Source organism: Corylus avellana, chromosome ca9 (assembly GCF_901000735.1).
Source record: "Corylus avellana chromosome ca9, CavTom2PMs-1.0".
Classification (NCBI taxonomy): domain Eukaryota; kingdom Viridiplantae; phylum Streptophyta; class Magnoliopsida; order Fagales; family Betulaceae; genus Corylus; species Corylus avellana.
Window position 1 is genome coordinate 16,795,197 of NC_081549.1, and position 16,064 is coordinate 16,811,260.

The 16,064-nt window shown below is 36.3% G+C and overlaps 1 protein-coding gene and 1 pseudogene across 1 annotated transcript; one reads left to right on the forward strand and one right to left on the reverse strand.

Moving 5' to 3' along the window:
* The first annotated feature begins 1,073 nt into the window (after positions 1-1,073).
* LOC132192247 (auxin response factor 18-like) lies at positions 1,074-5,094 on the forward strand. The gene is made up of 4 exons (XM_059607523.1): positions 1,074-1,605; positions 1,712-2,881; positions 3,629-4,545; positions 4,633-5,094. The coding sequence occupies exons 2-4, from the start codon at positions 1,757-1,759 to the stop codon at positions 4,700-4,702; spliced, it is 2,112 nt and encodes a 703-aa protein (XP_059463506.1). The 5' UTR covers positions 1,074-1,605; positions 1,712-1,756; the 3' UTR covers positions 4,703-5,094.
* A 7,514-nt stretch (positions 5,095-12,608) lies between these two features.
* On the reverse strand, positions 12,609-14,552 carry LOC132192248 (peroxidase 44-like; annotated as a pseudogene).
* Positions 14,553-16,064: the final 1,512 nt, after the last annotated feature.

Here is a 16,064-nt window from a genome sequence, read left to right on the forward strand (position 1 = left end):
TTAATTAGAGGAGTTCATTAATATTTTTATTGACAACATCAATTAATTAACTAAATTTTATGATTAATTAAAACTTAGTTGTTTTAAATTTGTATGGTTGCCTAATAGGGCTAAAAAAAAAAAAAAATCAATGGCATTCTTGGATTACTTGCAATTTGAGAATTTAGTTTCTTTTTCTCCGAACAACTTGCAATTTGGTTTTGTCATAAAATCAACGACCCCATAAAATCTCACCCCAGTTGCGCTTCCATTGACTCAAGCGAGCATTTCACTCGCCTAAAAAGGCGAGTGGACTTAAGAACCATTCTCTCCCTCTCTCAACAGTTGAAACCTAAACTAAAGCAACACTAACCCTAGTTGACTCAAAACGCCGTGCCCTTTAACTAGGGTTAACGACTGCCATTGCCTTGCTTTTTAGAGCAGAAAGAAACACTACTACAACACTCAAAAACTCGCGAGACATTGATGAATATCTCAAGAGTAGAGTAGAGTAGAGAAATCAATAATTAATAATTAAAATAATCAAAGGGAAATGAGTACAAAATTGATCTGTTAGATTAATGGGAACGGAATAAATGAAGAATTATTTATTGGGGAAGTAATAAAATATTGTAGAAAAAATAAGTGGGAAAATGGATAGCTTCCTTCCTTTAAAGATCTTTGTTGTTTTGCTGGCTTCTGAAGATACACACGCAGTTTCTTCAGATCCGAAGAAAAGGGTAAGAAATCTAAGAATCAGGTTAAAAAAAAATTTAAATTTTAAATTTTAAATTTAAAAAATAAAAATAAAAATAAAAAAGAAAGAAAGAAACAGTCCCACTATTACTTCGACCACTACTTGATATTTCTTAAAACTTGAAACAACCTTTGTTTCTGTTATTTTCTGTGCGTGCGCTTTTGGACTTCTTGCATGATCCAAAAGGTTTCTGTTCTCTACGGCTTTTTGTCTGCGACTGTGTCGGCCATCGACTCCTTTAATTCAATCTCTCTGAGGAACAGCAAAATTTTAGAAGGGTATTGTTGGGTGTTTTTTTTTTTTTTTTTTTTTTGGTTAAGGTTTTGTGGGTGGAGGATTTGGTGCGGAGTTTTGCGGAGAGGAAGGAGGAGTTGTCGCCGGGGGAGATTTTTGTGTAGTTGGTTACGGATTTTTTTGGTTTGGTTTTCTTTTTGATTGGAGATAGTGTAAGAGAAGAGCAATTGTGTATGGGATGGGGCAGATCTTGCGTTTTATGAAGAAAACAAAGATTGTGTGCAATTGTCTGCTCTGAGAAATCAGTGAATTGGAAAGGGAGTGTGAGAAATTGGAGTTTGACTGGTCGAGCAAGCAACAGTGGGTGGGTTTCGATTTGTCGTTTTAGATGGTCGGAGGTGCTTACAATTCTTTGATTCTGTGTTGGGTATGCTCTGAATTCAGAGAAATGAAGCTTCGGCAATGTTGAGATTTCGTGGAATTACGGTTTTGAGTTACGGATTTCTGTTCGAGTCCTTGGTGCGCATCTGAGGGGTTTTACTGAGAAGATTCTGAGACTTTTTATCTGATTCGCTGTAGGCTGTAGCCAAGTGTCACACACAGATTCCAAATTTGATCATATTATTCTTTGTAAGGTAAATCATTTACCCAATTTAACACTTTAATGATTAAAGTTTCTTTTTGGGTTTTCCAAATTCATGATTAATTTTAACTAATTTGGGTGGGTTTACGTTGTTACAGAGTTTTTATGCGCTGAAAATCTGCGAATTAGCTCTGTGGATTGAAATGATTACGTTTATGGATGCAAAAGAGAAAGCCAAGGAGGTGGACAAGTGCTTGGATCCTCAGCTATGGCATGCTTGCGCGGGTGGAATGGTGCAAATGCCTTCGGTGAACGCCAAGGTCTTCTACTTCCTTCAGGGACACGCCGAGCATGCGTGCGGACCTGTCGATTTCCGGAGCTGCCCGAGGGTTTCGCCGTACATACTCTGCAGAGTTTGTGCCGTCAAATACATGGCTGATCCTGAGACCGACGAGGTGTTCGCCAAGATTAGGCTGCTTCCGGTGAACGCCAATGAACTGGACTACGAAGACGATGGAGTTGGAGGGATTAATGGGTCTGAACCGCAAGAGAAACCGGCTTCGTTTGCGAAGACGCTGACCCAATCGGACGCCAACAATGGCGGGGGTTTCTCCGTTCCGAGGTACTGTGCGGAGACGATTTTTCCGAGGTTGGATTACTCGGCGGATCCACCCGTGCAGACTATTTTGGCTAAAGATGTTCATGGCGAGACGTGGAAGTTTAGGCACATTTACAGGGGCACACCTCGGCGGCATCTTTTGACAACGGGGTGGAGTACTTTCGTGAATCACAAGAAGCTAGTGGCCGGGGATTCGATTGTGTTCTTGAGGGCGGAGAACGGGGATCTCTGCGTCGGGATTCGGCGGGCCAAGAGGGGAATTGGCGGCGGACCGGAGATGGCGTCAGGGTGGAATCCGGCGGGCGGGAATTGTGCCGTGCCGTATGGAGGGTTTTCGGCTTTCTTGAGGGACGATGAGAGCAAACTACTGAGGAATTCTAATACTAATGGGAACGGTTCGAGCTCCAATGGAAGTCTGATGGGTAGGGGGAAAGTGAGGGCTGAATCTGTTCTCGAAGCTGCGACGCTTGCTGCTGCTGGGAAGCCATTTGAGGTTGTTTACTATCCTCGGGCGAGTACGCCGGAGTTCTGCGTGAAGGCTTCCATGGTGAAAGCAGCATTACAGATCCGGTGGTGCTCGGGAATGAGATTCAAGATGGCTTTTGAAACTGAGGATTCTTCGCGTATCAGTTGGTTCATGGGAACCATTTCTTCTGTTCAGGTTGCTGATCCCCTCCGCTGGCCTGATTCACCTTGGAGGCTTCTCCAGGTACTGTCACATCTCTTAATCTCCATCTCCGTATTTATGTCATATTACTGTTGTTGTATGCAAAAAATGAATATCCCCATGTCTGTCATTACCACAAATTTTGTTTCCCAATATCAAATCTCCTCACAAGATTGAAAATTGAAGCTGATGTTGCCATCTGCGCCAATAATCAATTTGCCTCTGCTCTACGTTGGTGTTCTGTTCTCTTTACTATGTGGCTCTGTTGATTCAATCTGTTTATGTCTGACCATATTAGTTTGGCATCACTATTATGCTGAGGTGTTTGGGGTGTAATGTCATTTTGTTGGCTCTTCTGCTGTTACTTCGTGAACTTGCAAGAAATTAGTATCATGTCGCAATACCAAGTTTCCTAAATGGGAATTATGCACCAGATTGCTATAATTTTTTCAAATACATATTGAGAATTAATTGAATTTGGATTTAGAAATGCTCAAGATTGCTGATCATGGGAGTCTCTGTGTTATTTATACAGTTGGTGGACATTGCAATGGTTTGAGAACATAATTTATCTTAAAACAATGACCCAAAATCCAGCTTAGCTTTCTGTTTCAACTGTTTGATTGAACTTTTTTAAATGATAATTTGATAAAATTTTGAACACCCGAGTTATGATCTACTTAATCGTAGTTATGTGTGTTCTTTGACAGAACAAGAAAAAGAAAAATGTCCTGAGTCAGTTTTATTTTCCTTGAATCAATTCTTATTTGCGGAAGTCATATGTTGTAGGTTTCATGGGATGAGCCAGATTTGCTTCAAAATGTGAAACGTGTGAGCCCATGGCTGGTGGAATTGGTATCAAACATGCCCGCCATCCATCTACCCTTCTCACCACCGCGGAAGAAGTTGAGAATGCCACAACACCCAGATTTCCCCTTTGATGGCCAACTTCCAATGCCGACATTTTCCGGCAACCTCCTTGGGGCCAACACCCCTTTTGGTTGTCTACCCAACAATACTCCTGCTGGCATGCAGGGAGCCAGGCATGCTCATTATGGTCTATCCTTATCAGATCTCCACCTCAATAAGCTGCAGTCAAGTCTGTTTCCGGCTGGTTTCCCACCACCACTCGATCATGCTGCTACACCCACTAGAGCCCCAAATAACCCAATCTTTCAAAAACCTAGCATGAGCGAGAATGTTTCTTGCCTGCTAACCATGTCGCGTTCTACACAGACTTCAAAGAAACCTGATGATGTCAAAACACCACAGTTTGTTCTTTTTGGTCAAACAATACTTACAGAGCAGCAGATCTCTTTAAGCTGCTCTGCCGACACAGTCTCACCAGTTGGTACTGGAAATAGCTCATCAGATGGGAATGGCGATAAAATGACAAATTTCTCTGATGGTTCTGGTTCTGCACTTCATCAACAAGGCATTCCTGAGCGCTCTTCATGTGAAGGATTCCAATGGTACAAGGATCATCGCCAAGAAATGGAGCCAAATTTGGACACTGGTCTTTGTAAAGTCTTCATGGAATCAGAGGATGTGGGTCGGAGTCTTGACCTTTCATTACTTGGGTCTTATGAGGACTTGTACAGAAAACTGGCCGACATGTTTGGCATAGAAAACTCTGAGACATTAAGCCATGTTCTTTACCGGGATGTTAAAGGGTCTTTCAAACACGTAGGAGATGAACCATTCAGGTGGGAGTCGTTTGCCTTTAATCTTGCATTAGCTCCTTGTGTTACCAAGACATTTCTTATATGATCAACCCCTGTTTCTTGCTGCAGTGACTTCATGAAAGCAGCGAGGAGGTTGACGATTTTGATGGATTCAAGCAGCGACAATCTAGGAATGTAGAGAACGAGCAATAAAACCTTCATTTCAATTGTACAGCTGGTTGATCAAATCCTTTCTTCTCGTGCTGACCTCTTACCAGTTACCACCCTCTTGAAATTGTGGGAGGAACCATCCTCATCCATGTTTTTTTGGACTTTCAAGCTTTGGTGGTTCCAGATTCATGTTTTTCTTCCATTTTTCGAAGAAGTCTTTGGATTTCAAGACTTTCTTTCAGTGCCATAGCTTGCTAATTCGGAATTTTTGTTGATATTGTTTCTCTTTCTTTTTCTCTTTTTGGCACACAAATCCTACAGTCACCAGCGGTCTGTAGGAGATTTGTTCATGTATAATCTTTTGAGAATTTGCCCAAGAAAATGCGTTTTGAGAATGGATTAGTTCATAATGAGCCTCAATTTACATGCTTACAACTATTAGGCCAATAAAACAAAAATGTGAATGGGAAAATGCAAAAATAAACAATATTATGAAGATTTATGTTGTGTTTTTCTTTTCCCTTTGAGTGTGGGTAGGGGAAGGAGGCAGACAATTTTCTGCTTGGATTTTCAAACATTTTCACAGAAGTCATCACCAAAGGGAAGCAAAGTTTCTTCACAAACAATTATTTGTTTTTCCTTGGAAGAGATGGATACCAAATTACCAGTCTTTAGAATAATTCGTGCCGTGCATGACCAAAAAATTATAAAAACTGAAGAAAAAAAAAAGGAGTTGGTTAAACGTCTAATCAATTCATAAAACATGGGTCGAGTTGACTTAATCTCTCTTTACTGTTTGTTAAGGTATCAGCAGCTGTTTCACACAGCAACAGATTCTGAGAGATCATGAATCAACATCGTGGCTATAGAGAGCTTGACACGTGTAAGACAATAGCAGAAAAATTACATAAAAATGTTTAGAGAGCAGAAGTCAGAGAGAGCTCCACATGGATAATTAACCAAATTTCTTTCCCCCCAGTCAATGAAATTGAAGCAAAGATATGTCCCATCCTGATGCCGCAAAGTGTGGGGATTACTGATTAATCAAATCAAATAAACTAATCCCATCATTGTGATTGTAAAACTAAAAGTTGTTAACACCACATAAAATAAAAAAATAAAAATAAAAAGTCAAATAAATTTTGAGAAAGAAAACCAAAAACAAACGGCAACCAAATTTGCCGCACGTGAGAGAGAGAGAGAGAGAGTGGGGCCCCACATGGGAGTGTTGGGGTCTAGGGAGGGTGATGGTGGTGGTGGGTCAAATGAGGGGCTGGGTGGTAATTATAGGTTCACGTGCGGGCAACGTCAGCCAGAGAGAGAGAGAGAGTTTTTTGCATGGGTTGCGGCGTTTCGATGACCGGGCTGTTTGTTTGTTTTCCGTGATTTGTACAACCTCGTCGTTTTGAGCTTTGACTAACACAAACCAAACCCGACTGTCGGGTCGGACCCACACCTCGCGTTTCAACGGCTGTGATTTTACCGGGACAAGAATACAACTAGTTGATGTGTACGTGCGTGCGTGCAACAAGTTGAGTAATTTAAAGATTGTTTTACCAACAGAATCTCGATTAATTGATCTTTTGTCCAATGAAAGTGTTAATCCATCTAATTAATTAACAACCCCATGCGGAAAAACCCATTTGGTCACCGACAGAAAACACAGCCCGAAACAAAAGCATCCTTTTGATGACCAGATCCTGAGTTGGATCATGTGAATTTGCAGGAACCGTTCGATCGACGGCGCCCTACTCTTCTGATGGTTTCATTTCTCCCAATTTTTTTAATTAATGGGTACTTGTACCAACATCATTTTGCTTTGAACCCGCTTCCTTCTACAATCTCATCTCATCTTGCATTATGATAATTGGTGACAGCCCAATACAAAACAAACAAGTGGTCAAATGAATTTTCCCAAAGCATATTATTGTTTTATGTTGGTTTGCTTTGTTTTCAGTTCCGAGTTTCCACCAAATATGGCATGGTTTCTACCAAGCAAGCACATAAAATAAAAAAAAAAGAAAAAAAAAAGGCACCATTGGTGGGTGTCTTGCACAGTGGAGCTCCCCCCTTCCCCAAAGGGTTTAACTTTGCTTGAGAATTACGTCAGGAAAATGTCATTAAACAGAGAAAATTAATAAGGTAAAAAGTTGCTGCTTTGAGAGATCCAAGTCACGGAAAAAGGGGACAGCTACGTCATCCACATTGAATGAGCATTTCTTGCCCCATTTGTTTACTATTTTAAGCTTTGGTATTACCACCACACTTCTTCTTTGTGTCGCACCATGTGAAACCCCACAATTTTCCAAGCCTTCGTCTTCCTTTTATCCGATCACAACCAATTCTAATTGTGGGACAGAATTGTTGGAAACTTTGTGTCCCAATTGTTTCCATGTACAAATTTTTTTGCTTTTTTAGTGCTTGGTATGATTGTGTTAAAAATATTGTAGATTGATTATGAAATTTTTGTTTTTTAATTTTCGTAAAATGATTACTGTTTTCGAGTTTGTCGAACTATAGTCAAAAGCCACCGAACCAACTATTGGAGTTCGCTGGACCATAGCTAAAAGTTGTCGAAGTTGAACCACCATTGGAGTTCGCTGAACCTCTGTCGGAGGTTGCTGAAAGTCACCAACCGTTTCCATGTAACTCATTTTTCGTGCGAGTTAAACGCCATAAAATATTTTTAGGAAAATCTTTTTTCTTTTTTTTTTTTTCTCTGACAAGTGATTTATATGAAAATATTTTCCGACAAAAAGAATTTTACGTCGAAACAAACGAAGTCATCGTTTTTAAAAGTGTTATGTGACCCTTAATAGGTGAGAAATACTTTGTTTCTTAATAGCATATGTGATAAGTGCCAAATATTTCATATTTGGACCTCTTTATTTACATTAGTTAATCCTTTAGATGTGTCGTTACAGCTTTAAAGGAAAAGAATGCAAAGTTTGAAAGAAAGCATATTTTGAAAATACCTAGATTATGTGGTTAAGTTTAACCAAATCCAAGAAAAGGTTAAATCGGATTAAGATCAGATTTGATTAAAGTTTAGATCGGATAAAATTCGAATTGGATTCAAATTCAGTTTCTGTACATGTCTCAGTATTTTGATCATAACTTTCTGCTCAAATATTGGATTGAAGTGATTCAAGCGGCATTGGAACGCTAACTCAAAATAATACAATTCGTTGTGAAATATGATTTTCTTAATTCGGACGGTTACTATGCCAAAATCTCCCCGTAATAAAAGGACACAAGTTTCAATTTCAGACTTCTATTTTGACTGGGAGACAGACCTCCGAATTATCTAAGTTTACTCAGGCTTCTAGAACTTTCCTAAGCCTATAAATAGACCTCTTTGCATTCAAGAAAATATACAATTCTAGAAACTAGTTTTATGATACAATTTTGGAGACAAAATGTAATCCACTGCTTTTCTTTTAGTTTAGTTTTTCTTTAGGTTTATGTTTTAGTTTCATAGTCATTTGGAGCTAAATTCTCAACTAAGGTTGAGAATCCACACTCACCAAATCATAACAACATACTTTATGTTCATCAATATTAATTCGAACACAAAACATTAAATAACGACACATCTAAAGGATTGACTAATGTAAATAAGGGGGTCCAAATATGAAATATTTGGCACTTATCAATATGCTTTGTCTCACATGCTTTTATAACTACATTAAAAAAGAAAAAAAAAAATCTTTTTACATGTTCAAATGTCACATGACACTTTTAAATGCCAAATTTTATGAATTCCTACAACTTTGGTTTTAGGAAATTTATATAATTTTATTGTGAAAAAAGAAGATACATTCATATTTCATAGCTTTTCTGTTCTGATTTTGGCTTTAGATGCTGTAAAAAAAAAAATACTGTATAGGTGTTGTAATTTTTTCAACGGTTTAAATTTACATCACAACTTTCTCTCTTTTTCATTAAAATTTTGAATTAATCTAGACCGTTTAAAAAATTATAGCACATACACTATTTTTTTTTTAATCACCTAATCCAATTCCTTTTGTTTCACCTTATATTTTCCATTCAAAGCAGACAATGCTAGGTTTAGTTTGACAACACTTTTTAGGATAATTTTTTGCATTTTAGTAAAAAACTAGAAGTATTGACAAACAACTTAAAAGATAAAATACTTAAATTAGTTTCACTTTTAAGTCGCACCAAAAAAAAGAAAAAAATGAAGACAATTCCTTATTTTTGCTGAACCGTTTAAGATATTTTAGGAATATAAATAAATAACCAAATAATGTAATTAAAAAAAAAAATAGCTCAGAAGTTAGTGAAATGTTATTTCTTTAAGACAAAAAATGAGGTGCATTAAATGGTCATTATTGTGGCTAAATTTATTATAAAGTCCTATATTTATTTATATGTTCCCTTGCCTTCTCCCTCTAGATCATAGCAAAGGCACTGCTGTCACTGGGGACACCAAATTCCGATGCAAAACTCACAAAAAGAATTTCCATTCTTCTTTGATTCTTTACATAAGTTATCACTTTAATACGTGTTTAGAGCATTGATAGAGTGAATTAGGATCCTTTTGGTTTAAATGAATTAGAGAATATCATGTTAGTTATATTGAAGGATATGTTATTTTTGTTATCTCAAAAAGTGAAACAACAAAAATACCCTCACATATAACTAATTGAATATTCTCTTGTAGATGATCTTGTTCCTAGTTCCTAATAGAGTGATGACACTTGCTGATTAAAAAAAAAAAAATAGAAGACAGAATTATAAGTACCTTGATCTAAGCTTATTACGTGAAATGCTACATGCTCTCTTGGTGTTTTCTGAGTGTTCTTTGGATCCTAAGTAGATATTATTTATTAAAAAAACTAAAAAGAAAGTAACCCTTATTTCTTTCACTTGGTTTTAGAAAATAATATTCACCTAGTACTAGGAGGATACTAGGAAAGCACCTAGTATTTTCTCTCCAAAAAAAAAGGTAAAATTTTAATTTGATTGGGGAATGAACTTGACAGGATCTTTAACTTTGATGTCAAGTTAAATCACAGTTTTTTTGGTAAGCTTAAACTTATAAGAAGAGGTAAATGTAATCACTTAATCATTACTTTAACAAGTTGTTATTGAATGTTGTTAGGGTGCAATAATTTTTATTAAAAATTCTTTCTAAACTAACATGCAACGGACATTATATTTACTATTATATCAATCACTAAAATAATTAAAAAAAAATTAAAGTAAAAATTATAATACTTCGAACATTTTCAATTTGTCACCGGCATAGAAGTCATTTGAGTTTTGGATTATGTGGCAAAGGTCAATTTGATAACTCTCATTTAATCTGTAATTACACAAATTTTCTTTAACAAATAATCAAAACAAAGAAAAAAAGAAGTTGGTGAATATCATTGATTGTACGACTTAAAACCAAATGTAGAAAAATTCTTATATAACTTCAATATTTAATGAAGTAATCAATCAATTTAAAAGATGAATAAATTATTTATTCATCTTTCTTAGATTGAACGTAACAAAAATCAAAACTTATGTGGGCCCACTTACCAACTGGCCCAAAACCTATTTATTATTAGTAGTTAATAAGAGTTTTTTGATTGCCAACAAATTGTTTGAAATTATTGAAAGAATGACGACAGGTTTCAGCTGGCGGAACAAGTTACGTTGGCCCACTGTTTTTGCTGCCCAATTCTGAGGAAAAAACAACCGGTGGCTTTAAAAAGTCAATTTTGCCACTTTCCATTTTCCAGATGTCAGGGCTTTGGAGTAAAGGTTAAAAAGAAAACACGGAAGGGCAGGGGACCACCAGTGTAAAATTTCTCTTTCCAAGTCCCCGTCAAAGTCCCGTGTTTTTTTACCTACGATTACAAAAGAAAAAAGAGTCACCTCAAAAAAAACCAGACAGAGATTCTAATGACGTGGCGGCATGCCACGGCCGTGCGGTGGGCCCGCACCTCCTGCCAACCGCGATCATCACGACCGACATTCATGTGTGTGACTGCCACTGACGCGTAGACGTCAGTGATAGGGACAGTGACAGTGTCTGGGACACCTCCTCCCCCCTCCCCCCACTGTTTTTTTCCAACAGTCAATTGAATTGCGGATCAAATATCTTCAACCATTTTTTCTTTTTCTTTTTTTTTTCATATTCAAATTTAAAGAACTTAATTTAATTTTAAATTAAATAATTATAATTTACCAATATTAAAATTTATTAATTTTTAAAATATAATAAATAGTGAAAAGATAAATATTAATATATTATAAATAAAATAAATAATTAACTTTTGCCCTCATAAATTACAACGCCTTAACATTTTTTTTTTTCTATAAACTATTAACTATGACAAGTAACCCTTATGGCTAAAAATTAAATGAAAGGTCTAAAAATCATGATGGATAAATTTATTGTAGTAAGAAAGAGGTCTGATTTGGAATCCCAAAGTGGCAAAGCTTGGACTTGGTCTTGGTGGTGCCACTGCCGCTAGACTATTTAAACATTTACATGAATTTATTCGTCAACTTCCAATGAAGTCATATACAATGTGGGCTGCGTTCATGGGCTTAAAAAGGCCGCCTTCAACAACCTTATTAAATGACTCTCCTCTCCCCCGATAGATTTTTAACGGTGAGCAATAACACGTAAGCTAAATAACGAAGTTATACCTACTAAAATTTTGATATATGTACATATCGTTGAATTAGTACTAATTAACTTCGCCACTTTATGTGGGGCTTCTCATATTTTCAATATGGAACTGGAGTGTTACAGACCACCTTATAAAAGTCACTTTTGGGGTGGCCCAACCAATTACTCAAGCGGCAAAAATTAAAAAAAAAGCAACCAAATACAATTGTCAAAAAATTTATTAGATATGATGTGGATATCAACATATATGTCATTCCTCTTCCTCACCATTAAAAAATCTAATGAAATGAGTGATTTGGTATAAGAGGCATATCTTAAAGAGTAGGTTATGCATTTTAAATTGCATTTTATATTTTAGGGAATTTTTTTGATAAATGTGAATCCACATAGGATCGAAATTTTTGTTAATGTATTTTATGGGGTACTTTTTTTTTTTTTTTGAAAAATGTTTTAATCTATTATTAATATGAAAACTGTTTTGAGATGTTCTTTTTTGGGGTTCACATGTTTTTAGAAAATGTTTTTTTTTTTTTTTTTTTTTTTTTTTTAGGGTACACTTGCTTATTTTGAAAAACCTAAACACATGCATATAGAGCCTTCTGTATAGAGTTGTGTTGCCTTGAAAAGTTAAGTACTTGTTTTTGTTAAGATATTCCATCAAGGGGAGAATATAAATTCATAATTTTTTTTTGATTTATTTATTAATGTATTTGTTTTTAGAACAGAAAATAAGGAGTCTGTATTTATAATAATTAAGAATCTTTGTCCTTCAATAATTAGGAGTAGTCGTTATAGTTAAGGATCTTGTATATTAAGGATTCCTAATTCCTTTTAGAATTTCCCAATAATCTTAGGATTGGCAATTGAAATGTTGTATATCCATTGCATGGTTAATTTGGACTTCTTATATATTACTTTTCTTCAATAGAGTTTTTCTATCATATGGTAGATCCAATTAGAAGGTCCTCGACCAAGAACAAAACAACAATAGAGGATTGGTGTCTCGCCAACCGGATAAATTTGGCGTCTCACCAAGAACGTAGACTCTCACCACAGATAAAGAACAATTACAATTCTCAAAAACGAAAACATCTTTTCAATATCATAATTTGTCAAATACAATTGAATCTTATGCTTAAATAGACTAAACACTAAACCCTAACCCATGTGACAAACTTTTGGGCCAAGATTATTATTAAATACAAACTCTTAAAATATAAATTAAATATTAAAAACGATTACAAAATAATACCAACTCTAAACCAATATTTTTAATTCATTATGCATTGAAAGCTGTGCAGTTCTTTCGAATTTCTCCAGCTTTTCCTACAAGAACTTCGAGGTTCCCCAACTTTATCATAGCTTTCCCAAAACTCTGCCGGAATCCAACCCCATTTGATGCAAAACCAGATACAATAGGAGCCGTTGAATTATCCAATGCAAGTTCCTGATCAATCTGCAATATCCCGGCCCTTTTCTCAAAAGAATCTGTTTATAGAACTGGTTGTCCATGGTAAAAGGTGTGCTTTGATCCAAAAACGCAGTGGCTTGAGCATTCCCTGCGCAGGTCTTACTGAGCTTGGCGACCAAAGTAGGATCCATTGAAGGATCAGGAGTCGAAAGCCGACCGTCAAAGAAGAAGCAATGGACAACTCCGACCGTATGTGCACCCAAAAGTGTCACCATTTCATTGCGGGTCATCCCTTTGGCAGAAAAAATTTGTAATGCCTGCGACACAGAGTTTCCTGGTCCAGGCAAGCTCACCTGATGCAGATGAAAAATAAATAATTAGGTCTTTTTAATCTTAGGGTGCGTTTGAGATTGCGATTCGCAAGAATAATCTATATTCTTAAAAGATATCGCAAAACGTAAGGCGTTTGACATTGCGATTTCAAAAGTACTTAATTTAAAATAGAAAAAAAAAAAAAAATCTACGATTTCTATAAACAGGTTAAGGGGTGCTTATATGAAAAAACGCGAATTTAAACCAAAATTACGATTCCGCATAACACATATTTGATAAAAATGTATTTTTTTAACATGTTTTACCAAACGCTTTTGCGATTTTAAAAAGTAACGATTTCAAAAATGCAATTTTTAAAAACGTAATTTTTTAAAATCACACTTATTGAAACCACAATTCCAAATTGACCCTTATTTAGACATTTAATTTTCTATTTTATAAGTCAGTGTAATAGTCCAGTCCCATATTAAAAAAAAAAAGAAAAAAGAGTAGCTTATATAGATTGGGTAGTTTATAAAGACACACATGAGTGCTAAGTCCCACAACTACATGAAAAATGGTCTTTAGCAACAATCCAAAAGTTACTACAAAATGTGCACATATATATACTACTTACTTACTAGGTGAAGCTGGACTTTATAAGTGATTCTAGAAAAGTTTTAAATTGACTAATCATTTTAGGGTGATAATGATAATGTAACTAACGTTTTCCTTGAATTTATTACAAATGATATCAAAGCCAAATTGTAGGTTTTAATGGCATGTGGTTAATGTTATTTTGTAATTGAATAACTAATTTGATCCAAAGTCAATCAAATTTTGATTAAAATTTCTCATTTTAACCCATGAATCCATCTTCTTTTAGGCGGTGAGACTCTACTTTATCAGGATTGGACTCCATTCCATCGCGCCTTCCCGTGGGCACAATGTACTTGGGGCCCCCGGCAAGAGCAACAGCATCACGGACTGCCAAAGAAATAATATCTGCACAAGAAACGGTTGAAGGGCATGCATCCTCTAGGCGTTTCTTGGCCTTATCAATAACCTCATATCCTCGTACTGTCCAGTTTGGGCCAGCATCTTTCTCGATCAGACGGCTTTTTATTGCTCGAGTCTATTAGTATAGATGCATCACAACCCTATATGTATAAACAAATGTTAGTGTATATATATACATGCACCTAAAGCTTTTGATATATATATATATCAAAAGCTTAGGCTGATAGGAAAATATAAATTTAATTACTCAATCCTTATTTTAGTAATATATATAAAACTTACACTAACAAAACAATCGTGAAAATGCATGCGGAGCAAGGCTGCGGTTATGGATCGATCCCCGGATAAATGAGTTTGCACCACTTGTCTTACAATGGATTCTGCTTGGGGACAGGTGGATTTGTAGAAACCAACCTGTAGGTCGGCCATGACAGAAGGAAGAACGAAGAAAAAGAGCAGGAAAAACATTTTCATCTGCATTTTTCTTAGGATTGATTACTACTGATGTTGTTATTTTGAAGGGGGCTTTGAGAGGGTGTATATATAGAGAGAGAGGAGAGATTGGAATAAATATTAATGGAGCTAGCTAGAACATCAGGCGTGACGTCCAAGGTGAATGATAAAATGAACCTATTACGGTCACATTCTTTCGTACCAAAACAAATTATTATAAAGGCTTTTGAATCGATAGACTGGAAATTAAGGAGAAATATTGTTAAGTATATGTATTGTATGAGCTGGCAGGACGGCTTCGAACCAGGTACGAAGATGACAAATATATGAATCATGCATTGTGTTGGGGGAGCTAGCTGCATTACCATGTCAATTGCTCAAAATGGATGAGGTTGGAAAGCGGCATTTTGACAATGCATGTTTGGTTATATCTTTGTTGATTGAGTATATGACGACAAGTTTAGCTAATTAATGAAACACATACATATGTTCTTAGGGGAGCGCTAGTATTGAAAGGTTCATGCAGAAGCGGACATCCCATCATCTTGCTTTCGTGGAACTCTCCGATGTGGATCGACGTGTATGGGAGTTTATGAGAAAGTTGGGAGCATACACAAGCGTCAAGAAAGTAATTCCAGACATGGGCATCCGAACGGGAGTATAAGCTCGTGCGGATGAGCTAATGAAGATGGCAGCAAAAGGAGCACAAAAAGGCTCGTTTGCTATCTCATTCGGACGAGGCTGAAAACGAGACAACCCATAAGACTTCCACAAGCACCCGTTTGCTACTTCGTCTGAAGTCTGTTTGAACAAATGCAGGCAAAGTCAGTCACAGAAGCGCTCGTCTGTATTACCTCGTCCAAAGTCTGTATAAATGACGGAAGTCCAGGAGATTCACAGAAGTGCCTGTCTGTTATCCAAAAGTTCCATTCGTACGTGGTGACCTAGGAGACTTATAGTTACACTCGTCCGCAATCTTGGTCATGCAAGATTACAGACAAGATGTTTCAATGGGGTTCTAAAGTTTCTCGTTCACTACCTCATCTGTAAACCTGTACAAACGAGTAGTTAAGTATCGTATTTTTTTTTCTTCTAGGTTTTACTATACAGACTCGTTCATACTAGTAAGTGAACTTGTTAAATCGACATATTTTGGTTTTTTACTAGGTGTAGGATTTTGTTCCCTCTAAATATTTGTTAAAAACAACCTAAAACATAATTTTTTTTTTTTTTTTGTGTGTGTGTGATAATTTATCAGTTTTCTATAAGGATTATTCAAAGTTTGAATTATTCTACTATTTTTCTCAATTCTTCGATAAAAGCTTGGCCTTTAGAAGAATTGTACGTGCTTTGTGTGTTGTTTGCTTTGTAATCCCACTGAGTCACGCTATACAACACTCTGTGTGGCTTATATCCAAAGCTGCAAAGCACTAGTACATCCTGCAATCTCATTTCCCCACTATGCTACAAAAGGAAATCAATACGCGTTTATATATATATATATATATATATATATATAAACGCGTATTGATTTCCTTT

Coding starts and splice junctions, on each gene's coding strand:
- LOC132192247 (XM_059607523.1), top strand. CDS start 1,757: ATGATTACGTTTATGGATGCAAAAGAGAAAGCCAAGGAGGTGGACAAG. Junction 2,882..3,628: donor CACCTTGGAGGCTTCTCCAG/GTACTGTCACAT, acceptor CATATGTTGTAG/GTTTCATGGGATGAGCCAGA. Junction 4,546..4,632: donor GTAGGAGATGAACCATTCAG/GTGGGAGTCGTT, acceptor TTCTTGCTGCAG/TGACTTCATGAAAGCAGCGA.